General features: G+C 42.9%; 1 protein-coding gene across 2 annotated transcripts in view; it reads right to left on the bottom strand.

The window, feature by feature from the left end:
- Positions 1–1,923: 1,923 nt before the first annotated feature.
- Positions 1,924–26,435, bottom strand: part of LOC308475710 (uncharacterized protein C11orf24 homolog) — a 29,371-nt gene continuing 4,859 nt past the window's right edge. Inside the window, exons 2-5 of one of the 2 annotated variants that reach the window (XM_081002951.1) lie at positions 23,668–23,719; positions 9,076–9,319; positions 7,006–7,119; positions 1,924–4,419 (exon numbers count right to left, since the gene is read on the bottom strand). In XM_081002951.1, coding sequence (XP_080859077.1) covers positions 3,272–4,419; positions 7,006–7,119; positions 9,076–9,232 — 1,419 coding nt within the window. In that variant the 5' untranslated portion in view covers positions 9,233–9,319; positions 23,668–23,719 and the 3' untranslated portion in view covers positions 1,924–3,271. The remainder of the gene's footprint in view (positions 4,420–7,005; positions 7,120–9,075; positions 9,320–23,667; positions 23,720–26,435) is intronic. The other variant, XM_081002950.1, reaches the window with a different exon arrangement.

Here is a 26,435-nt window from a genome sequence, read left to right as displayed (position 1 = left end):
GTTGGGTCATTTCAATGCAATAGTGGAACGTCTCACATTCAAACATAGTCATAATTAGAGTTATAGTTACAAACACACATGAAGAATCCTCAGCCAAGAAAATAAAGAGAAACAGCAGACAAGGAATGCAGGAAGCTCAAGTTCTGGAGACATCTCCTGCTTTCAAGAATCTGTCAGGCAAGGGAATCCATATGTTTCATGAGCAGCACAGCAGTGCACCCTATTGGCTTATCCCTGTCTATACAACTAAAAATAGAAATTAACTCGAGAAATCACTGGGAATTGCAATAATTAAAAATGAAAAAAAACAGCTCCCTTCCCCACAAGGCACAAGTGGACACCTGCAATACAATTAAAGAAGGAATGGCAGTGGTGGGTTAGCTTGACTGTAGTGGCTCCACTTTGAGAAAGGAAGTGTGAAGTGGTTTGGCTCCCACTTGGTCCCCACATTCTGCCTTGCAGAGGAATTCAGAACGTGTATTCCATTAGGACCCCCTTACTTCAGTCTAGAAGAGCAAGGCTCCATCAATAAGACACATATATACAGTGGTACCTCGGGTTACATACGCTTCAGGTTACATACGCTTCAGGTTACAGACTCCGCTAACCCAGAAATAGTGCTTCAGGTTAAGAACTTTGCTTCAGGATGAGAACAGAAATCATGCTCCAGTGGCGCGGTGGCAGCAGTAGGCCCCATTAGCTAAAGTGGTGCTTCAGGTTAAGAACAGTTTCAGGTTAAGAACGGACCTCCGGAACAAATTAAGTACTTAACCCGAGGTACCACTGTAAAGCCGTATCATACCATTTTAAACAGCCATGGCTTCCCTCAAAGAATCCTGGGAATTGTAGTTAGGAGTGCCTTGTGTTGTTAGGTGACCCTAGAGCTCTCCGAGAAGAATGACCAATTGTTAACACCCCTAGGAGTTCTAGTATTGCAATGAGGTCTCCTAAGAACTCTCGGCACCCTTAACTACCAAAGTGGTTTGACACAGCTTTAAAGGTACAGCACAGATGGGGGCCCGTTACAGGTTCTTTCTTGATGGTTATCCTTTAACAAGGTCATACCATATAACTTTGGGGTCTACATACAGCCACTAATACGGAACAATTTCAGAAAACTTATATGATGAGAAAATATAATTTAAGCTAATTAGGAATGGTGAGGTTAGCTCATTCAGTCTCTTTCATTCCAAAGCTTCTAAGAAGCCCCCCACCCTTCTGCCCACTTCTTCATTAAACTAACTTGCTGGTTACAGAATTTGGCTAGCCTTTTGTAATCGGCTATATTCATCTGATTCTTCCTTGGCCAGATGTATCAAAACTCCCCACACACACAATGCAAATTCTGTCATATCCATAGATGATCTCATAGGATGCTGTCTTACACCACACCATTGGCTCCATCTAATTCAGTGTTGCCAATACTGACTGGCAGCAGCTCTCCAGGGTTTCGGGGACATTCCCAGCCCTACCTGGAAACGGCAGGGATTGAGCCTGGAACCTTCTACATGAAAAAAGCAGATGATCTACCACTAAGCTATAACCTTGCCATTTTTAAAACATTTGTTTGAACCAACAAGTTACATGTTGAAGAGCTGCTGGAAGAGGCAAGTGTATAGTGAAGGCATTATTAAAATATTAACACACTCGTAAAAGATGGGGGGGTAATCTAAACAGTCAAATATGAGAGGGCAAAGATCTCAGGAGGACTTCCTATCCTGCCCAAGCAGCAGTCAATCTCATCCAAAAAAAATCAAGGTTGGTAGATAACCCAGTCTCTGTTCTATGAAAATGGGAATGTCTCCATGTGATTGTGGGGCTCTCTGTTAGATGGGCACACTGTAAAGTCTTTCAGGTAAATTGCTTTACTAGCTGAACTACTGCCTTTTCACCCAGGACCCAAGAAGATCAGACCCCAAACTCTGAATGCTCAATTAGACCTTTATTTAACACAGTGTGAGGGGGCTTGGACTTGTTGTCAAGTTCACTCCCAAGGCTGTAGCTAAAGGTTGTTTCCATTAAGCATATTCTGCATGACTTTTGCATGGTGCGTGCTGGTCTGAAGAAGCCTTAAACTATTCACAAAATGGAACCTTTTGCATTCATCATTGGGAGTCATGATTCAGATTGGAAGCCATGAAGGCTCAGCAGCCCTGAAATCAAAGACTGCTTATATACCTGGCTTGTGCCCTAAATGCACTGGGAACAGTTCACAAGACTGAGATACATGGGGAATGAGGCAGGGTGGGGAATCACACAGCTGAGAAGAAAGGAATGACTGGATCTTAGAAAGGAAGTATACTCAGTTTGCTTGCACATTCAGGTTATCAGAAGGCCTTATATGAGGAATGGGGAGTGGCAGAAGGGGGGGACACAGTAAGTAAACCTTTACATGCCCTCCAGGGCCTCATTTATTAAGTGGGTACAAAAATAAAATCATATAAAGATGCAGAAGCACCTCAGCGAAGAACAGTCACGATTAGGAAACAGCACAGCATGAACATGGCTTAGTACACACATTTTAAAGAAGCAGGGAGCTCACTGAAATAAGATCCCTGTTCTGCCAACATTGCCCCTGACAGGGAGCATTAGGAATGCCTCATGGTTCTAAAGAGCTTTCCGTCTAGACACTCCAGAACTCATAACCTGCCAACAAGCATCGCTCCTAAGGTTGCATCTCAAGCCAGCAGCGTCTCCCGCAGCTGGTTCAGTGCTGTAGCTGGAAGCAGAAAAAAGGAAATGTACCGTATGGAAGGGGTCACCACCTAGGCCAAGGGGGGGGTTGCACCTGTCACTCTTTAGGGTTCTGCTACCTGCACCAATGCTGCCAGTCCTCTGTAACCCATCTGGAATGGCAGCAGTGAACACAGTGCCTTGCAGGCAGAGACAACCCCGTTTTGCTCTTTGTTATGCAGGGATAGGCAGGGTATCAACAGAACTTGAGGAACAGGAGCCTAGGAAGCACCACAGTCCTCAGAGGAGGGCTGCCTGCAGCATTAGCCCCTCTTTGCAATGGCAAAACAAAACTGGCACAACAGAAGCAAAAACTGAGAAATAATATGTCAGTGGCAACCTGATGGTTAAAAAAAAATACTTTTAGAAGTAGAATACATGGCATTTCTCCTACATTGCACCAAAGGTAATTTGGAAGCACTTTCAGTTGGTCTTATAGGCAGAACAGGGAACTGAAAGACAAGCCACCCATGGCTTTCGACCTCCCACAAGAAGTAGATGTATATATTGAATGCCTGGCTTTGAATTGCTATTGCTTTCACATCTCTGAGTCTGCATACATCCCATTGATTAGGTAGTCCACTTGGGTGTAGTCTTTCTTCCTGTAGCTCTCATAGGCCTGTATCACAAACAATACTACAATTGTTACAAAAAACAGGACTCCAAACAGAAGCACTGCTAAGAGCAAACTAACATCTACTGGGCGATAGCTACCCTCACTACCTGTGTCCTGCTGATCTTGGCCTTGGTTTATGGTTACTGATTTGGGCGGTGCCACTGGACTTTTCGTTGCAAACACTGACAAGGGATTTGTATAAGTTGTGACAAGCACTGGTTGACTCGTAGCACTCACAGGTTGCTCTGCAGCGGTGGTGGTTTCAGCACCCTTTGCAGTCACACGAGGCGTTACCCTATCTGGAGTTGTCTTTACAATTGTTGTGAGTTCAGCTGACTTTGTTGCTACTGTGGATGGTCTCTTGGTTGTTTGAGATATGCCAGTGGCTGTTGAAGTTGGTAGATTCTGGGTGGCTGTAGCTAGTGAACTCTGGGTGGCTGATGCTGGTGGATTTGGGGTGGCTGCATTTGAAGATGAGTTTACTGGGCTTCTTGAGCTGCTTTCAACACTGCTAGAGCTCACTGGTACAAGAGTGCCGGTTGCCATACCTGTTTTGTGGGTTGTGGGAAGCACTGGATTGTTTGCTGCTGTGGCAAAAGAAGTAGGAATAGTCCTGGGAGTTTCTGTTGTTTTAGCAACTCCCAAAGTTAACTTACTGGTCTGCGCCCCTTTTGAACTTGATGTACTGTTAACAGTAATAGCACTTTCAGTTAAATGGAAAGGTGTGGGAGGCAACGATGGTTTCTGAGGGGGAGTGCTGGGACCAGAAGTCACATTTGGGATGCCTAGAGTTGTATTACCATGAGTTGTGGTTACGTTGTTACTAGCTGTGGTTATGGCTGTTGCTCTACCTTGGGAGATGGCAGCGATCGTGGAAGTGGCAGTGGTAGTTGTGCTGACCGCAGTACCTTCTGCTACCTTCCTCTCTGGAGCTTTTGGCAAAAGAGGCACTTTTGTTTCTGTCTCAGCAAGTCTTGTTTTATTCAGTAGCTCCTGCTCTCCAGCAGACTTTCCTGTGTTGTTTGTTTGAAGGGCTCCTTCATGATCTCTCCTTTTACGGATCACAAATTCTGGCCAGAAACAAAACAAAACAAAACAAAACAAAACAAAACAAAAGACCAGAGACACAATCAGGATTGGGCTGCAGATAAAGAGTAGATCAAATGGCAGTCGATAAAAGAGTCCCAGGAGTTGTACTTTTGTGGTGCCACCTCCATTTACAGTGAAGGAGAGCTATAGAATCTACCAGCTGTAATACATCATTGATTTCCATCTATAGAATTGCATAGATTGACACATATAATACGCACCCAAATACAACTTGCAGTAAGCGAGCAGATATTGCTTTAAATAATTGGTTGCATAGATCTTTTAGACTAGTTATGACAGAAGCAAACATCCTCAGTAGCATAGCTTCATTACCACCAGTTAGCTTTATATATATGCTGCATATACTCCGATATAACCATTCTCCATCTCCATATGATTAACAAAACATTTTTAAAGCAGTCGCCATATTGCAAAGACTGAACAAAGGCTGAAGGACTGGTTCCACTGACTGACTCCCACTCAAGCCAAGGGATCTTTAACCTCCTCTTCAGAGGGAACAGTAACAAAGACTTCGTTGGAGACCCACCTGATATACCTCATGTCTTGTCTGCTCGAGGGAGTGGCTGAGGCACACAAGATGTACATATAAAAAAAAGAGAGCCTTGTCTTTCACACAGGGGAAGAAGACTTTTTAGAAATCACTTAGCCTTAGCCTGTGCCACAAGAGAAAGTTGGCAGAGGTGTACAGCTGAATGTCTCCAAGGGAGTGAATGAGCTCCTGGGGCACCAGTTGTTTATCCTTCTGTTACTCAAGCACAAAACACATCTTAGAAGTCCTTTCTGGATCAAAATTCAAACTCAGCTAAATATCAGAAAGAAAATAAAGAAATGTATTTCTTGTCACAACTATTCGCTCTTGGCTGCAAGAACTTGTTCAACTTAATATGGCAGCTAAGTTCCTGAGAAGTATTTAAAGGCCAGAAACAAGCATGAAAAGCTGTCCTTTCAAAAACGCATGTACAGCAGAACTTTCTCACACCCTTTACAAGACTGATTCCCCAGTTCCTAACATGTTTCGTTTTGTTATGGTGTCACTTGCAATTAGAGCAGAAGACTCCGCTGCTGCAAAATCCAGTGTCAGCTATGGAAGCTAAAACCACTCCAATTACACACACAGCCTCCAGTTTCTGGCTTGAAAACCAACAGGAAACGAATGCCAATATTACCGCCTTTCCTCAGGGAAACAAGGGTGCAAAGATAAACAGAAAAAGCACCCAGAAAAGGAATGATAGAGGCACTTTTAAAAGGGGGACAATCTAAATCAAGTTGTTTCAAAACCACACAATTTCATTTCCGAGCCTTGTGTCAGGCAGGATTGTCAGACAGGGGTTTTGGTGGGACCTTGGACAAAGTACTGACAGTGCCAGCCCCCACTTCCCTCCCCTCTCACAGGAGGATTGCTTCATGATCCTCAATTCCTGCTGGCCTCCCAAGCATCAGAAGGCAGGCGGACCCTTCAGTCACCCACAGGCTTTTGCTGGTCCAGACCATGATGTCATGATCCCACCCTCTGCCACTCCCCAGGAAATAATCAGATTCATAGTTAACTGAGCTAACTTTCTCTAGGATTCATGAGTTGGTCATGAGTTGGAGAGCCAGTATGGTGTAGTGGTTAGGAGCAGTGGACTCGTAATCTGGTGAACCGAGTTCGCTTCCCCACTCCTCCACATGCAGCTGCTGGGTGACCTTGGGCTAGTCACACTTTTGTGAAGTCTCTCAGCCCCACTCACCTCACAGAGTGTTTGTTGTGGGGGAGGAAGGGAAAGGAGATTGTTAGCCACTTTGAGACTCCTTCGGGTAGTGATAAAGCGGGATATCAAATTCAAACTCTTCTTGGTTAGACCCTGGAAGGGATTCACCTAACCAGCCCTGTCAGTGGAAGCCCTGAACAAGGACCTCTCTCTCCTCTCCTCTGCACACTGAAAATGGATTGGGAGACACCCCCCACCAAAAAAAGAAAAACAATGTGCAGGGGGAGGAGAGGGAGGAATCATTACACCTGGCAGACTGAAATGCTTCCACAGATGGGAAGATTGAAAGAGCGTGGCATTCCTAGGGTGGGTTGGGGAGCCTTTTCTAACCTGGAATCCAGATTATGGAATATTTCCCTCAGAGTATTTTCTTCATTGCCCACTGTTATGCTGAAAACTGTATTCTTTTGGAAGGGTTTTTTTTCCCTTTAGTTAATTCTCTGCCTGGCTTTTTTTATCCTTCTGATTCTGCAGTTTTTAATTGTTGCCAGTTTTTTTATATTATACTTTATATTGTTACATTAGACTCCTTTGTCTTAGGACACCTTGAATATTCTACCTAGAAAGGTGGGGTATATGTTTTTAATATAAATAATCAGTCTCGCAAAATAGCCTATAATCACATCCAAAGAATCTTTACCTCTCAAATGAAACTTGTGGAAATCTGATAGAGCCCCCTTTAAACACTGTAAACATCTGGATGGTGAGGTAAGAGAATGTTGCCTTTAGTAATAGCAATAGCTGCTGCAGCAGCAGGTTTTTTAATCATGAGCTGTCCCATTGAATCCAAATTACCTCCCATTAGTTCTTTAACATCCTGTGTGCTGGCGTTCTGACATGCACTCAGCTGAGGACAGCGCAAGAGGACACAGCGGCTCTGATACAGCACTGACCAGCAGTAGAGATTACCTAGAATATCACACAGGAAAGGAAGATCATCACTCTCACTGGTATAAAATGAATCACATTTAATCCTATTAGCAGAGTTTTAGTATGGTGACATTTTTACTTATTTTATTTCATAAAATGTACATACTGCTTGATTGAAGAACAAAACCTCAAAGCGGTTTACAAAAAAAAAGACAAAACAATAAAATCATTAGCAAAATTTTACAACTGTGATTTAAAACATACAGACAATGAAAACTGCAATAAAATAGACTAAAACAAATTAAAACTCCTACAAAGCTCTAATCATCTGTGAAATGAACAGCACAAATACTAGACTGCAACAATTTGTCAACAATATTATACTGCTTCCCTTAAAAAATGAGTAAACAAGGACAATAATGTCACAGATAAGGGCTAGTGTGCAAGTAATGAGTGAGGATTCAAAGGGGTCCAGTTACAATAAGAGTTTTGCTGTAAACAGTGTTAGTGGGACAGAAAGCTTACAACATGGGTAGGCAAACTAAGGCCTGGGGGCCAGATCCGGCCCAATTGCCTTCTACATCCGGTCCGGGAATCAGCGTGTTTTTACATGAGTAGAATGTGTGCTTTTATTTAAAACGCATCTCTGGGTTATTTGTGGGGCCTGCCTGGTGTTTTTACATGAGTAGAATGTGTGCTTTTATTTAAAATGCATCTCTGGGTTATTTGTGGGGCCTGCCTGGTGTTTTTACATGAGTAGAATGTGTGCTTTTATTTAAAATGCATCTCTGGGTTATTTGTGGGGCATAGGAATTCGTTCATATTTTTTTTTTCAAAATATAGTCCGGCCCCCCACAAGGTCTGAGGGACAGTGGACTGGCCCCCTGCTGAAAAAGTTTGCTGACCCCTGGGCTTACAAGCTCCAGGCAAGTCCCTTCAGATAAAAAGTAGAAGCAAGATAAAAGGAGAAGGCAGCTACAAAGACTTGCATTTCAGCCATGAGGGAGGGGACCAAAGCTCAGCCACACGGCATGTGCTTTGAATGCAGAATGTTATTGGGGCCGACCTTTGAACTGTCAGTTAAGAAAACCTCCAGCAAGAAAACTAGGAAAAGACCCACATCTGAGGACTTGGAAGAACCTCCCTGCCAAATGAAGCAGACAATGCTGGACTGGAACTTGTGTCTTACGATGACAAGATAAGAAGCTGGGCACATTTTACTTAGAGAAGATTGGTGGTAGGGGCATGATAAGCAGCTTCGGGCGGGGGGCGGGGGAAGCCGCAAGAGAGCAAACCCAACCACTTCCTAACTTATAGCAGCATCCATAAAAGCTAGGTAATGTGAAAAGTTGCTTTGGGAAACTGAAGTCCTCTTCCCTTACGGCCTTTAAATAGGGAAACTGATGAGGATCTGTCAGGGATGATTTAAGCCTAGAATGAGGTGGGCAAAGCTGTGACCCTCCAGATGTTGTCAGGCTCCAACTCACCACAGCCCCAGACAGCTTGGACAATTGTCAGGGATGTAGTCCAGCAACATCTGGGGGGAATCATTTAGTCACCCCGAGTCTAGAAGCTCCTAAAGTTCCAAGGGGTTTGATTAAGTCACCCGTGAAGCTCATGTCAAACTGGATTGCAAATCCATTCCAAGGATCTCTGGGGCATTCAGGTAACAGGGCAACAAGGACACAGAAGAATGTGAAACTTCATCAAATACAGAGACATCTGGCTGAAGGGTATGTTAAGTAATCTAACACAATTTCCTTGCTACCGTTACACACAAAGGCTCTTCTATGCTTGCTGCATTGTAAAATTGTAAAAAAGAAATAGAGAAAAGGCAGTCCCTGGAAAACGGATGCTGTTTTCAATTTGACTAAGGTTGTGAAATCATTTAGCTACTGCATATGTAGCAGCCATAATCACAGATGCTGTGAAAGGCCTAAGCAGACGCCTACTGCCCCAAAGGAAAAGATTTATGGTCAGGTGAGGTAATCTTACCTGACGCTGTTGGGCCTTTACAAGCTTGCTTGCAATGCTTTTCACTGCTGAGCAGATGTACATGTGTTACCTGGACCCCCCTCTCCTTTAAGATGGAGCTGCCGTTTTCAGACACACATAAGGAGATCAACAGAAAAGACCCAACAGCTGTCCACATCTTGAAGGCCTGCCTTGGAAGGAAACGAAACTTCTCTGGATAGTACCTCCAGATTTAAAAGCTGCTGTCGGGTCTTAAGTAGCACATCTGCAAAAGAAAAGAAAAAACACCACAAACTTACACTTTCCAGTCATTTACAAAACATTTCCAGGCCTTCACCCAGCTGCCTGCAAAAGCCCTCTCTTTCTATGGGTCCCGCTACCACACACTGGTGTGCTATACCCATTGAGAAGACAAAAGGCCACAAGTGACTTCAACAATGGTAGTTTTCTCGAGTTTGGAACACTCCTCTTTACTTTCCTAGCACACTTAACAGAATGGCATATGACTTGGGCTGATGGGAGCAGTGATTCAAAACATCTGGAGGGCGCCAGGTTGGCAAAGACCAAGCAACAGAATGGTCTGCAAACATGTGACAGGAGTCAGCTATTGAGACCAAGGTATACAGGCCAAAGCGGAGCCTGGATTAAATTTATTAATGAACCATTGAAGTTCACAGTTGTGGGACCAATGAATAACTACTTAAGATTAGATTGACCCCTAAAGAAAAATTCTTAGAAATATTAACAGCTACAAGCAGTATTATTAACATAACCACCACGTAACGCAATCTACTACTACCTCTCTCTACTCTTGCTCAGCCACCTCCACAGTTGATGGCCCATGGAAGGCCAAGTGTCCCCACAAAAGAAAAAGCTGCCTGAGCACCTCACTGCAAGTACAGTGGTACCTCAGGTTAAGTACTTAATTTGTTCTGGAAGTCTGTTCTTAACCTGATACTGTTCTTAGCCTGAAGCCCCACTTTAGCTAATGGGGCCTCCTGCTGCCGCTGCACGATTTCTGTTCTCATCCTGAAGCAAAGTTCTTAACCCGTGTTAGCAGAGTCTGTAACCTGAAGCGTATGTTACCTGAAGCGTATGTAACCTGAGGTACCACTGTATTTTCATTTTGCTCATCTGGAAATCTACACTTGGAACATAAATAAGGCCTAAGAGATCTTTTGCTTCCTTGGCTAAAATACTGCAGAATGAATTTTGCTGCTGGTCAGGGAGCAAAATTATACCACCACGGGAAATGTCACCTCCTTAACACCTGGGAAACATGCACTGTATTAAATATCTTATTATCAGAAAGCATTTTTTCATTCCATTTCCCATAATTCTGATGGTTTATGTCTCTCTTTGGGGTTGATTGCACTGCTTCCATAAAGTTTTAAGGTTGTTTTTTTTCAGAAGGCAGATTTTGGATGTTAATACCTAAAACAAAACCTTTAAAATATTTAAAATTCAGATGCCCAGAAAGATGTCAATCATATAATGAAGGATTAAAATATTCTGCATAGGTGATATAATCCATTTGGAAGCTGTATTCATATCATACCTTCCTTTAACCTCATCACAAGACAGAGGCAGGATTGTATTTTGTTCCCATGTGTGAGACAGGTAGCCCACTCACTATAGGTGTGACTTCTGAAATCTCCTCCTCTATATATGATTGTTTTACATGCTTTTAGATGGTTACGATCATTTTAAATTTCTTTGGATGTTTTAAATTGTTTTATGTAGTTATTTTATTTTTAATTCTCACTTTTGTGTTTGCTGTCCTGGACTCCTTTGGAAGTAAGGGTGGGAAGCAAATTTAATAAAACAATAATAATAATAATAATGATAATGATAAAAGTCTCCTTCTTTGGAGGTCTTTAAGCAGAGGCTTGACAACCATATGTCAGGAGTGCTCTGATGGTGTTTCCTGCTTGGCAGGGGGTTGGACTCGATGGCCCTTGTAGTCTCTTCCAACTCTATGATTCTATGATTCTATGATAACATAGGACAGGCTTGCCACCCTGCCATGGTTTTAGCAACTCTTTTTATTCTTTCTTTATAGGAGAAACACTAAGATGTACTAACGTTTACAATGCAAGAAGGGCCTACTTGCTCTGTGGCTGCATTGAGACTTTGAAAAAGACTTCTGACCTTCTTGCACTGAAGTCTCTCCAGTGTCTTAAACAGCAGAGAATAAATCACTGCATGAGACAAATCCTGAATTCAACTTCCAGGGGCTTGGGGTAGCGATATTAACCTTTTGCAGCAAAAACAAAGCGTCCTGTAGCACATTAAAGTCTAACAAATTTATATGGCAGAAGTTAGTCCACTATACCGTGGGTGTGGGTGTGTAGAAAGGGTGGTGGGGAGATTATGTTTCTGAACAGAAGCACAGTGTTCAGGCTTGAATATCAATCTACAAAATGTTTCAGCCTTAAAGAGTAATAGAACAAGTCTTTGCAGACTTAATGAGGGTAGACATTTCCCATTACAGTGGTACCTCGGGTTACATATGCTTCAGGTTACATACGCTTCAGGTTACATACTCCGCTAACCCAGAAGTAGTGCTTCAGGTTAAGAACTTTGCTTCAGGATGAGAACAGAAATCAGGCTCCGGCGGAGCAGCAGCAGCAGCAGCAGCAGGAGGCCCCATTAGCTAAAGTGGTGCTTCAGGTTAAGAACAGTTTCAGGTTAAGAACAGACCTCCGGAACGAATTAAGTACCTAACCTGAGGTACCACTGTACGGCCTCTTTTGTGGAAGCCGCGATATAAAAACTAGCAAGCGATCTGACTGCTGGACACAGTTAAATTGACAGCTTAGTTTTACATTAGGCTCAACACCAGGCCTCCACTTGGAAACAAGGGTTTACAGTGTGCATGGGCATTATATCCTCTGATTTTCTATTTGAAGATTTTGCTGTGAACCACTAAAATTTGAGAAGGCTGTGGAAGGAGACATGCACCCTAACTTGGCCTACAGTTCCGTGGGTATTCTGACTGGAAGCTGGCCTTTAGCAATACAGGAAGCTGCTTATACCGAGTTCAGCTAACTCAGAACTATCTAAACTGATTGGCAAAGGCTCTCCAGGCTTTTCAGGCAGGGGATTTTGCGCAGCCATACCTGAAAATGCCAGGGAGTGAGCCTGGGACCTTTTGTATAAAAAGGATGCGCTGTTTAAAATTTCATAACATGCCAGTATTCCAGAAAACGAACAACGCCTCCCCCATCAGCATTTGGCTCAATTTGGTTGATCCAAATTTAAATTTAAACATAAATTATGTTCACTTTGAACCTCCCTACTATGTTCATCAATAAACCATTGTTTCATTGGTAACATAAGCGGAATAATGACTACTACTCATACTTAATCTAAGCACAACCACAAGGGCTCCTGATTGGGTGTTTAGCTATGCGATGTTTAATGTTCTCACTTATTTCTGTTCTATCCTGCTTCCCCTTTGTTTTTGTTCAAATCAATTCACGAACCAAGAACCTATACATTGACCACTTATGTTGCAGATATTACTGAAAATTAATTATGCTAGTTTTGTGATATACAAATGGCATGAGATAACTTGGTCTATTTATTTGTATCCTATGATCCTTGTTCCTAAAACCCCAAAACAAATTGTTATTATTTTTTAAAGCAGCATGTGATCTTCCACTGGGCTGCACTTCCCTTCCCCCTTAGGACCAAGAGAATTCCATCTTGCAATTTGACAACTTTTCCATTTATGGTTGCACGATAAAGTCAATGTGCACTAATAGTTCGGGAACAAAACATAGCTTTTAGAAGGCTGTATTTAATTTTGTGCTCCATTATGCCATTAATTTTATGCTCACTTTTCAAGGTATTTATAGAGTTGACAACCTTTGTTCTTTTTCTGAATGTTTAACTAGGTCAGCATTTCTAAAATAAAAATCACCAAAGTAAGTGAAATCCAGAGCTGTGATATTAAGTAGAACTCACAATCAGTGCTTTTTTCCCCCCTAGAGAAAAAGGTGCCGGAATGTACCTCCCTTGGAAAGTCCCACCCTAGAACCCAAAGAGGCGAAGGGAGCCTTCTGTGCCTCAGCTGAGCAGCTTAACAAGCACCCACCATAGAAACTAATGGTGCATTTTCACATGCATAACTGACCTACTCCTATAATTGTGTCATCAACATTCCGCTGGTTCAGTGAGTAGCTTCTATAAAGGTAAGGCACCCATGATCCATTTTCAAATACAGAAATGATCTACTCCTACAGGATGTGCAAAAACAATCAGGACTTCACATTGAGCAACAAGCAGAATCAATATTTGCATTGGGAGATGGGATGTCAAGCAGCGCTGAAAGAAAAGTCAGAGGAGTGCATAGGAATTTGGCTCAACACTGCAGAATCTATTAGCGACACATAACATTTCAAACGTCTGTGCGGAGCGCAGTGTATTTACACGTTCATAGCCAAAGTTATACTGGATGTGGGAGAGCATTTCAAAAGATCTAATTCTTGCACACCATAAATAGCCCTGAACAGCTTTACAGCATGCCTTTAACTAAGCAGTAATCTTTCGGTCATATAACTCAGACCCAACAATACTACAGAACATCTGCCCTTGCTGCCGGTGGATTATTTCCAAAAATGCATCATCTGCCTTTTTGGATCAAACTGTGCATGTACTGGGGAAGGGCTTGGCTGGTGCTTACATAATGTTCAATAACAAAATCTATAAGGAAATGCTATAGGACAGAGAGGACAATGAATGCAACTAACCTGCACATTGTTGTTATCTAAGTAATAGCAGGGGGAAGTGGTTTTATCCTGCCCCTGCCATGGTCCTGACAAAAGTTGCTCCCCCAGCTGCTATTTGCATCAGGAGAGAAGCCTTCTTTGGCATCCCATGCACAGCATAAGATAAGCCCTGCTCAATTGGGCCAAAGGCCCATTGAGCCTAGCACCCTGATCTCATAGTGGCGAACCAGATGTCCTTGGGAAGCTCACAAGCAAGACATGAGCAGAACAGCACTCTTCCCATTTGTGACCCCCATCAATGTGTATTCAGAGGCAGACTGACTCACAACATTGGAGGTAGTACACAGCTGCCATGATTAGTAACTATCAATGGCCTTCCCCTCCAGGACTTTGTCAAATCCTCTTACAAAGCTCTGCCATCACTACATCATGGAGCAGCAAACTGGTGCCTCAGGTTTTCTGAACATCTTTTCCTATGAAATGCTTGCCGGCTTTGTTGCTCAAGGCACAGGAAACCATGTACTCTGTTAGCACAATGCCCCTTACTTTAGTGCACAATGGCCTGGAGTGTGTAGGCTGATCTGCACTGGGTTTGGAGTACAAGAATTTAGCTAGAAGGTCTTCTGGCCACTTCCCACTCTGGTTATAAGCCATTGCCAGCTAACATGATGCCCTGCTTCCCAGGAGGTGGCAAACTAAGAAAGGTCGCTGGGAGAAGTTAACTCTGCTTTCAAGTCTCAAATTAAAAATCTAAGGGTGCATGTGACAAATGCCTAAATGGATTCCAATACTACTAGATCACATATCCTTTGATTTGGTAGGTCAGGTCATATAACTTGGGAGAGCCTTCCTGAAGTCAGAGTTTAAAAAATGTCAAAACCTTATCTCAGATATAGCAACCACTTTCCTTCCCCCTTCAAAATAAACGTTCAGAAGTTAAATTCACCCTAGTTATAATAATAATATTGTTTATACCCCAGCCACTCTGGCAGCTTCGAGTTAAACAAAATAATAATAAAATGTCTGACATTTTATTATATATTGTAGTCAATGAACTGGTGTTCCTTTAGCAATATTTTTATTCCTCAGGCTTTTTTTTATTAGTTATTGTTTTTGATGCAAACGAACTAAAACAGCTACCCTCTTGCTGATTTTCTCCACTCACATGGAAGCTGTGTGATATCTGGCTCTCCCAGCTGCCTTTTCAAGTTTTTCTCAACTGAGATGGTTCAACTGGTTTCCCTGGCTTCATTCCCTAGTTCATTCACCTTAGAACTTCTCTAAAGTGATCTCTCTTAGCAATGAAAGAGGAACTTCCTGGACACCACTAGAGTTTTTTCTAGGCACTGTTTCCCTAGATGGAAACAAGTAAAAAATAAGTAGATGGTAATTTGCACAGGAGAACAGCATCCCACAAATTTGCATCATGGTTGTTGTAGTTTTGGCCTTATTTTCCCTAATACTGTGCCATACCAGCCTTTTTATCCTGTAAGAGCACTAGTCACTCACTCAATAATTCAAATCCTGTTCCTCCCAAAACCACTGCATTCCTGCATTTCCCGGCTGCTGTTCCATTTTGTAGCTTTATTTTTTTCAGCTTCCCTTGCAAATGTAGCACAAGCCTTGAGGTAATGAACTGATTAAGGAAGGCAATTGTCTTGTCAGATGCAAGAAGACTGGTGCTGTAACACCACTTCCTTGCAATACCTGCCCCCACTGCCATTACAACAGAACAGGTCTTGCCTTGCTGTAGTATCTTTTTAGAAAAGCTTTTTCTTGTCATTTTTTTCATAAAGCAACTGATCTACATAGTCCTCCAACCATCAAAATTCCATTTCATTAACACAGACATTCTTGCCCTTGTTTTTTTTTCCTGCAAAAAGGAAAAAAAATACACCAGCAGACAACCCAGTCAACTTGACTGCAGGATAGTGAGGAACCACGGTGCAATTCACATTCAAATATACGCTGTTTGTGTTATTTTATGCAACATACTATGGTATATTGTCAACAGAATTTTAGATACAATGTGTTTTTCAAAAATAGGTTTCACATACCTAGCTCCTCTAAATTGCTACTTTATCGATGGATATTCTCTCGCAAGGAGTGGTACACACTTGAAAATTCCCGTGGGTCTTGCTGGACCATTTAATGGTTTTCCACCTTTGGAGCAATTGTGCTGTGCTAGATGCTGTATGATATTTAATAGCATTTTTTCAGAAACACACCATGAACCACCTGAATGAAACTAACAGACCACCAGGTCCACAGACAAGAGTTTGGCAACCCCTGGCCTAGAACATACCTCAGAAGAGCCCTCTGCAATGCACTCCATGTTTGGGACAGATATTCCACAGCAGATGAAAAGGTAATCTGAGAAACACTCATAATGCTGCCAGTTATGTCTGGGAAGGAGAACCATAGAAAGTCACATTGATAATGCAACCCAGATGCACAACTGACAGCCTCCATAAGAACAAAGCACTCAACCTTCACAAAACAATGCAAGTATCACCACCGGAATAAAACCTTGGTTATATATATGAGGCCTATGGAAACCTCACACATGTTAATAGAGAGGGTGCATGTAAGGTTTTGCAAATGTCAAGCTTAACATTGTTCAAAGCAATGTTCTCTCTTGCTCCTTCCTTCCCCACCCTCCCAGGGGACACACACACACGCACACACACACACACACAGCTTTGTTCCCCCCAAACACTCTAGTAGCTGCTATGGTAGACTGCACTGCTCTTTGAAGGCTTCCGTATGAAAAATTACAAGGCTGAAGTTCCATTTATGAAATGTCACTTCATTTGGAATATCTGAAACAATCCAGTTTAATATAAAGAAAAATGAACTGCCAAACCCCACGTATAAAAGTCAGGATTGGACAATAAATCTGTCAATGTAAACGCCTCCAAGGAATAGAAACCTGCCTGGAAACTGGGCTGTTGCCTTCCAGGGCCTAATCAGGAGTGAAAGGCACAAGTGAAATTGTAAATGCACAGCCTCCGTGCCAGGACGAGAAGCTCTTTGCTTTTCACACACTGTTGCAGATTAGGAGAACTTTTAAAAGCTCCAACTCAAAGCTCAGTTCCCCAGTGGCTTCTGGGTGAAGACTGCATTCAAACAAGCAAGAAGAAGAAACAACGCAGAGGGAAAAGTACTACAAATCAGGGTGGATTTAAATCACGATTTAAATCACTAGTCGGTAAGACTTGATTTAAATCATTTTTTACAGAAAGACTGATTCTTGCTGGTATATAAGGTTTCGTTTTTGGAATAATAAATTTTCAGAGTAGTTTTTACAGTTATATCAAAAATTACTGATTTGGTTATACTGTTAGAAATACACAGATAATTATGAAATTATTGTGAGGTTTAATAAGTTAACTGTTTATAGGGGCTATATCTCCCAGCAGCCCTGGCCTTGGCGAGGCTGGCCTTCCTTTTTCTGATGGGGTGGGGAGGAGAGATACAGTTGGTAGGCCTAGACTGGAACAGGCTTGCAGAAATAACAGGCCGAGGAGAAACAGGCTGGTGGAAAGCTGGAAAAGGGGAACCAAGGACTGGAGCAGAACTTCAGGGATTCCTGCTGCAGGACTGAAGTTCCAGGTAGAGGCTTTATTGTTTGGACAATGTCAGGCGAGCCCTGGGAAGAAGGGCCTGGAACCAGTGAACTCTTATTAGTTGACTGGCAAGCACTTCAAGGTCTCGCCAAGGACTTACAGATCCCAGTTACTATTTCCACCACCACCCCTTTGGATTTGCTTCTACATTCAGGTGCCTATTCTGTACAGTTAAGTGTTAGTGAAGTTGTTGGAACCCAGTGGGATTGAGAAGAGGTTGCCAGCCCTGAAATGCCTTCAGCACTTGCCCCAAATCTGAGTTGCAGAGATATGCAACTGACTTGCACAATTATTACACAAAGATCCCAAGACTTGAGGAGTATTCTGCTCACAAGGTTGCATTTTCATTTTTTACTGCTTCACACTTAGCGACTTGTGCAGATCTATTCCACTCCAAACAATCTATTCATTGAACCTCTTGGAACTTCGCATTTAAGAGGTATGGGGTTGGTTTGTGTGTATAAATTTGCAAAGGAACAATGGATGTTTTCCTCAACTCTGTATATTTATTTTATAACATTTTTCTTGTGAATAAAAGGCATGTTATCTCTGCAGACACAAATTCACATTTTTGAGAACTGCAAAAATAAGCACCTGTGATAATATCTTCTCGTTAGAAAAACTGCCTCAAATAACCTTACAGAAACCTCTGGAAGAGCATGACATTGTGAACAGATTAGTGGAATTCATTTACCAAAAATTTTAAACATTGCATATAAAGCCTCATGCTACATAATTAAAAACAAATCCTTCTTTCCTGATGAATAGCCTTTGGACTATAATGTGACTTAAATAGAAAACCAAATAGAAAGTTGAACGTTTTTGCTCCTGAACGCTGCAAACCCGGAGTGTTCCAGTTTGCGAACGTTCTTTGGAACCTGAACGTCCGATGTGGGTTCCACAGATTCCAATTGGCTGCAGGAGCTTCCTGCAGCCAATCGGAAGCTGCGCCTTGGTTTCCAAACGTTTTGGAAGTCAAATGGACTTCCAGAACAGATTCCATTTGACTTCTGAGATACGACTGTACTGTATTTCAAATCTCAATTTTCTAGCAATGCTAATGACAACCAAACAACTAAGGTTTATCAGAGACAGAATATGTGTCAGTATAATTAATAGTAATTGAAGAGGGCACAGGAATGTAGCAAGAGAACCATAAGAGAAGATATTCAAATAATGTAGAGCTGAAGATAGATAAGAATCCCACCACTTCCTTCAGGCCTGGGCTCATTGGCTTATACTTTTGGCAGTGACAGTAACCTCTGCCTGGAGGGAGAACCCACATCTAGTTCTTACTGAAGCCTCTTCTAATTTTTCACACACAGGAAATATGTTTCTGACCATTTTGGTTACATCAGCACAACACCCTACACTAAAGATCTCCATTTTCTGTCTTTAAATGTTTCGTTCTCCCACAGGACAGCTGTGCAACTCCCAAACAAATACAACCTTCATCCTTCATTTTCTCACCAGCTAACAGCTTCTGTGAATGTAAGCGCAGGGCTGGATGCAAAAGGGTACTTGGCAGCCAAAAAAACAATTAGCCATTTATAAAAAATGTCCCTAAAACCCTGCCATTGTAGTCTTAAAGCCTGCTCAGTAACCACTCCTACAGGAGGGCCACTTTAAGAAGGAATGGGGTGGACTAATCCATTCCTCATCATTCAAAGCTTCCGTTTCAGCAGACACCAGTACCACTACCCTGCCTGTCAAGCAGCAACTGGCAGACCAGGTAAAACCCCTCAGGAGGCCAGATTTGGCCCAGGAGTCTCCAGTTGCTGATCCCCACTTTAAAGAGACCCATCTCAGGAAGGATGCATATTGCCTCTGATGAAACTTGTGTCTTCACCCTCAAAAATAACTATATTTCCTAAGAGCCTCATGCAATGCTAGATATAACAAATCCTTTTGACAAGCGTATGAATGCAGGAGGTATTAAACGCAAGGAACAGGACCGATGAATGTTCACTCTTCTTTCAGGAAATACTTTAGTCCCTTCAAAATCACTACTTTCAATCTAAGAATCAGACCTTGTGAACATTTGGCTCAGTTCTACTTCAAAGCGAGTATGAATAGGGTCAGACTGCAGAAGAACTATGCTACAAAACGGAGGGTCTAGCACAGGGGTCGGCAAGGTTTACCTCGCCTGGGCCAGTTCACTCCAGCGGAGATCCCTCTGTGGACTGGATTGCACACGTGCATGAGAGCGCACACCCACGATTTCCAGCGTCTGCGCAGGCGCGATTTCTGGTGTCTGTGCATGCGCGATTTCAGGCACAGCAGAAGCGAGTCCCTGCACTGTGCTGGTTTAGCGCAGTGCACAGGGACTTGCCGAGCGGGCGGCTCGTCTCGTGGGCCACTTGTGGTCCATGGGCCTTAGGTTGCCTACCCCTGGTCTAGCACTATGTTACCGAATTTGCTACACCAAGATGTGTTTGGAACTGTTTGCAATTCTTATAGAGTTTATCCACAACATTGAATGCACCAATGTTTGTGAATGCTGACGAGACGTGCATACTCTGTTGTTTCACAATGCAGCTACATTGAAAAAGAAAACCATCAGTCATGAATCAACCTAACCACTTTATTATGTATTCTACTGTGGCATAGGCTGCAAGGTGTATGCTGACATAACAGGACTCTGGTGACTGAAAAGTCATTAAGATGATGCATAAGCCCCAGTCAGTACTCCAGCTGACACCAATCACATCCTTTCTACACTCAGATTCCTTAGGAAATGCAGAGCCTTTAGTTAAATTATTGGGGGACCCCACAAAAAATGGTCGGGGGCACATTTGGGCCACGGGTTAGTTACTCTGTTATATTTTTTAAAAAAATAATTTTTATTAACTGGCCAATCACATCAAATTAAATCATATCACATAAATTCCTAATTACAAAGCCAAATTTTAAATTTTGTTGGGGGGACCCATATTTCAAGATCCAAAGGGGAATTCTGATCATCTTCTTGCTGCGTTAATGTCCCAATCAGTCCAAATCAGTCCAAACAGAGTTCATAATTCTATCCCATCTTATCTTGCTGTTTCCACATCACATCTTGTTCATATATTTTCTCTTTTTTCTTTATGATCTCTTCTGATAGTCTCCTTAAGCCGATAAACACCAATAGTAATAGTAGTCCTGTGTGAATTTTCCGTTCTTCCAATACTCAAATCGAGATGGTTTCCATATATCATCTCCTTCATAGATAACATCACTCTTTCCATCATAGTCTCGTAAAACTGTTGCTCTTAAGTCCCACTGAGGAGTTTAACCCACAATATATAAACAGCTCTATTTCTCTCTTTCTCCTCCCAGACTCAAGACCTCCGACAGAACTTCCCAATATGGCGACGGCATTTTTAACTGCGTCATTCCAAAGCTCTTACATGCTTTGGTTCGAAAGTTTATCTCCACACAGCCTTAAATCCACAGCTTAAGTCCTTAAAACGACATTTCTGACTCGTGAGGGGAGGGGATTCTTGTTTAATCACATAAGAAAAGAAGGGAGAGTTTTTTCCCCCTCCCCCATCAGTCATTTGCCGTACCTTGTCTTGGCATATCTTCTCATGTTTTATTCTTATCTTGTTTTGTCAGAGATCTCTTCTGTTAGCAGTCTTTACTCCTCCTTCTTTCTTGAAATATGTGCATTCCTTTCATCCAAATTGTTTCTTTTGAAGTTCTTGCATCTAGTGGCGCGAACCGGGGACGGCGTCCAGGAGTGCCGGAATCCCACAGGAGGGCTTTGTGCCTAATGCCCCCACCCCCACAAATTCGGGGATGGTATAGGGCACAGCAGGCAAGGGCCGTCTCCCCCACAATCCTGGGAGGGGGGTTAAGGAGGCTAATTACCCCCATCATAGCCTCCAAATTACCTCGTGTGGGTTGGAGAGATGTTATTGTCAGCCATCTTCCGATGCGCCCCCTAGTGGCCCCCCCTCGTTACTCTGCTTTAATATCTGCAGGGAAGAAGGAAAAGCAGCCTCCATCTGGATCCCGGCTGACATCAGTCACCCCCTTTCTTCACTCTGCTCTTTCCCCTAGGATGGCGTCACGCTACAAACCCTGCCCTCCACCATCCTTCTTCACTGAACAGCACTGAACAATACTGCATCCCCACATTCAGCAACTGTGATCATTATTTGCGCAGTTGCCATACAATGCTAGAGTGACACTGCAATATCCTGGATATGAACTCAATGCTGATACAATGCTACAACTAGCATTGGGCCAACACCAGGGGGGTTGTGCTATATGCACAGAGCTGTTGGCACACATCAGCCCCTGTCAGCCCATTTCTCAGTAAAAATCTAAACCGCTACAAAAACCTGGCTTAGGGAGGAATTGGATGTTGCATTAGTTGATGGAACAACCCCCCATCTCCTGCCCTCCCCACTGTTCTGGAGGTTCTTCCAAGCCTCCCCCACAAGTCAATTTGAGGGTGAGGGGGGTAAATCCATGTTGGAAGACTCATTAGCTAAATTCCACCTTTGATGTCTAGAACATCCCTTTAAAAATTAAACCTCAAACTGGTTCACCATAGTAAAGCTTTTCATATTCGTCTTGCAAGTGCCAGTTCTCTCATTAATGAAACTCCCAGCTGCCGTGTACTAACAGAAAAGTGCACTCCATGTTCAGACTCCTGCAGTACATCAGTCTGATCGACGAGCAACTGTGTGCATCTTAAGCTACGTGCTTTCTCTGACAGCCTTGGGTAAATCAAAATTGCTGTCTGCAACCACTATCTCGCCTTGCTTCTTGCTCAATGAACATATTTCCATTAGCCTCAAGTACTGTAACAACCTTAAGTGGTTATTTTGTATACTGTCAGGGACAGCAACATATACAACAGAGATGCACACCTTGCACTTCTAAAAATATGGAATCTTGATACAATTACAGGGGTGGAGGAGGGGAAAAGAAAAATACTGAGCATGGCTACAGATGCATTGCATTCTTACGCCTGTGCAATAGAACGTTAAAGAGAAGTTTGCAGTATTTGAATTATTAGAACTAATGTGTACACAAACTCTGAAGCCAGGGGATGCATATTCCGTTGTAAAGGAATGCCACCAGATGAGAACTTTGGCTGTGCACTTTGAACGCGGGCTCCTGCATCTTTGTGATGCAGCCTGTTTACATAGATCAAGAGTCATTTGTTGACTGTGGACTTACCCCGCCCCACACACCCTATAATCACAAAAGAAAATCGCTGATGTAGTGTTCCAACTCATCCCATCTTCCTTCCATGTCACCACTAACATTACTGTAGCCAGTTCAGACTGCTGCATGCTGAAGTTGGACTGCTTCATGAAATCACTTCATGGGTCCCCACACGTTCACTTCCTCGTGGCAATGGTGCAAACTACATGCACCAACAAGCAGTCAATATCCCTGGTAGACACGGGTGGGGAAACTGGCAACTATCAAGAGTACAACGGCAGTTTTCTTGCCAGTTACCAGCAGCGGTGAAAGACAACCATCCCTACTACATAGCACCTGTAAGGTACTAGGTGTCTTGAACTGGGGATTCTGGCAGGACACTGGAGGCAGAACATAGCCATCCTGGCTTGTGGCTATTGATAAGTCTTATTTTCCATGAATTTGTCCAGCCTCCTTTTGAAGTTGGGGGTCATCACTATAGCCTGCAGGGGTGAATTTCATAGCTTAACTATGTGTTTTGTGAAGCAGTACTCCTTTTGTTTAACCTGAATTATCCAAGGGAACTGAATGCTGGAAAGTCTAGGGTTCTAGTATTTATGAGGGAGAGAAAAAGTTCTCTTTCTCCACACCATGCATAATCTCAAATACCTCTATCATGTCTCCTTCCCCTTATTGTTTCCTTTTCCTAAACTAAAAAGCCTCACATGCTGTAACCTTTTCTAGTTGCTCCAGCCCCTTGTTCATTATACCAGCACACTCAGAGATGGCACTGGTGTGGCACCTTGTTGAATCTGCATTCTGTAGCAAACCCACAAATGTGTAAAATGATCTCCCTAATGTAGGTTCTCTACTCCACTTCATGCTGTTCCGAGTTAATACTCGTGCTCAAGCAAAGTATATTTTTTGCCTCTCTAAACAAGCCAGAATTCCCTCATACAAGATCTCTAAGAGTCTAAGGGATCACATAGTGGAGTTTTCCTGTTGAAGGACTGTCTTCCTGTGTACGCTTTTCCATATATTTTTATCTGATCTCCTAGAACCTGATACAAGCAGGTACCAAACCCCTTTCGCCCACAAAAACTTACCCCATCAGCACTTGCAAAAGACATTCCCAATAGCAGAGGGAGCTATTTGGTCCTGCAACAGTAGGGGTGGGGGTAGGGAAAGGGAAAGCGAAAAAGAGAGAATATAAATCAGCCCTTTCTGGAGTCTTTCAAGACAGAATAAAAAAGGTGGGAATAATTTGACAGGTCAGCTGACACACTTAAAAAAAAAAAAAGATTACAAATTGTGTTGTACTTTTAATAGGTGCCTGATCATCAGAAACTGCCTTAAAAAGGCATGCACATTGTCCAGATCATTTTTATCATTAAAGGAGGAGAATACTGCTGGCACAAATACAAACACATGGAGAATGCTGCTGGCATGTCTAGACATAGGAGCACTTTAGCACTCCAAGCTGCTGAGTGCTGCAAAGCTTACGTGACTCACAGGTCTGTGTAGTTGAAACAAAATACACTTGGGGAAGTCAATCTATTGCATGTTGATACTACATGTGTCCAATTGAAATATCAATCATTTAGCCCAATTTGCTAGAAACCCACATGGTTTTCATTTTATCTTCAGTATATGCATATGAATTAGAAGAGCTGTATTTACAGCTTTAAAATGTAACAGCCATCTATTTGTTTTGAATTTAAAATGCTAAAAGCAGTAGATTAAATACACAAATTAATTCAAAAATAACTGTTTTTGCTTTATTTAGCAGGAACAAGCCCTAATGTGATATAGTTACGTCTTTGGGAGCTTAGAGTGCAACCTAAGTGTGGATACACATCTATCCAAAAGTAAGCTTTGTTGACTCAAGGGAACTTCCTGTGTGTGTGTGTGTGTGTGTGTATGTTAGATAGAGAGGTATATGCAAAAATCCTTAGATGGCAGAAAGACAGGCAAGTATGCATGGGTAAAGAGCAGCTGTAAGGGAACCTGTGGCCTCCAGATGTCATTGGGAATATAACTCTCATCATTCCTGGCCGTTTCCCATACTAGCTGATGGGAGTTGGAGTCCAACAACATCTGTAAGATTGCACTTCCAAACCCGTGGTTTAGAATATGATGAAAAGTTAGCCTTGGACATCTTCAAGTTTTTCTGCAACCTTGCCTTGAACAATATCACAAGCTGTGCGCTTCTGAAGGTTGCTTGAATTTCAGGGACAACTTGTCAGGTGATGGAGGGAAATGCAGTCACAAAGGGGCTGGGTCTAGATACTTGACTGCAGGCACAAGTGCCCTGGGGCTCCCATGTGCACCCGCTATGCCACTGCTTTCTAAGGTTAACACTTGGCAAGGATCAGCTGCTACACCTTGAAAACCAGCCTTCTGCTGACACCTCCAGCAGTCAGCTCCAGCCACACTAGATGGCACACTTAAGTTTGACAGCACAGCAGTCAGCTTCATCCAGGTAGCAGCAAGACTATATCGGGGTTCCTGAACCAGCTAAGACTTTTCTCCCATGAGCCAAGAAAGTCAGGAATCCCTTTCTTACAGCTGCTGGTGATGCTCTGTATATCAGGGGTGGGAAACCTGTGGTCTTCCAGATACTTTTGAACTCCCAACTCCCATCAGCCCATAGCTGTCAACGTTTCCCTTTTTTTAAAGGGAAATTCCCTTATTCCAAATAGGATTCCTCGCAAGAAAAGGGAAAAGTTGACAGCTATGCATCAGTCCCTGCCAACATAGCCAATGCTCAGAGACCAGGGGAAACTGTGGTACAACAACATTTGAAGGGCCAGATTTCCCACCCCTACTGTATATGGAATGCCAATAGCTGCATCTTTCCCCAGGCACCAAAATAGTCCCTTCATCCATAGCACATCAGGAAGAGCAACGCCCCACTTCCTCTACTCACCAGAGCACCTTAAGAGACATTGCCTCATTGGCTTAAAACAACCAGCAGGAAACTTGGTGTGTTTATGGCCCAAGTTACAAGGGATTATGACAAGCCTAGCTTGTGGCAATATCAGGATAATCACTAAATCTTGCAGAGCAAAAAACAAAAAACAAAACACGAGACTTTTTCTGTACAATATGAGCTCCTAGAAGCAGCTGAATATATTGACATTATACTGTTTGTCAAAGGGGTGTGCCAGACTTTGAGGCCACCACGTCTTCCTTGTCCTGAGTTCTCAGTAGCACCCCACCAAAATATCCTGCTATGCTAAAACATCTTTCCAACAGAAAGTATTTAGAAAGGGCTTCTGTTGCCTTGTAACAGTATGAAAGTTGCATCCAGCACCTCCTCTCCAACCACTGCTACCTGTTCTAATTCTAGGTGCCTGTGTTTTGCTGAATGCATCTATGCCTCAGTCGGTTGCTTTCTGGCCAAGCTGGTTGTGGTGGAGCATTCGCGGCCTACCTTGGTGTTTCTTGTAGGATGAAAATAGATAATACTGTGGTACCTCGGGATGCAAATGGGATCCGTTCTGGAGCCCCGTTCGCATCCTGAATAGCACGTAAGACACGACTGCGCGGGTCGCGTTTTGCTGCTTCCGCGCATGACGTCATTTTGACCGTCTGCGCATGCGCAAGCGGTGAAACCCGGAAGTAACATGCTCCGTTACTTCCAGGTCGTCACGGAATGCAAACCGAAAATACTTATCCTGAAGCGTATTTATCCCAAGGTATGACTGTAATTCTCTCTTGTTCTCTTAGTTATGCAAATATATACACTAGCAGCACACAGCCCTGGCCCTATGATTAGGCAGAGTTCATCATCCACCTGAGGAAGCAGAAGCTGTGGATGGGGTCAAAGTGTTGGGGAAGACAGAGCTGTGTACCACATGTTCCCAAACCA

This window comes from Podarcis pityusensis, assembly GCF_964106645.2.
Source record: "Podarcis pityusensis genome assembly, chromosome: 1".
Lineage (NCBI taxonomy): Eukaryota > Metazoa > Chordata > Lepidosauria > Squamata > Lacertidae > Podarcis > Podarcis pityusensis.
Note: the sequence above shows the minus strand (reverse complement) of the source record. Positions and strands in the feature narration are given on the sequence as shown.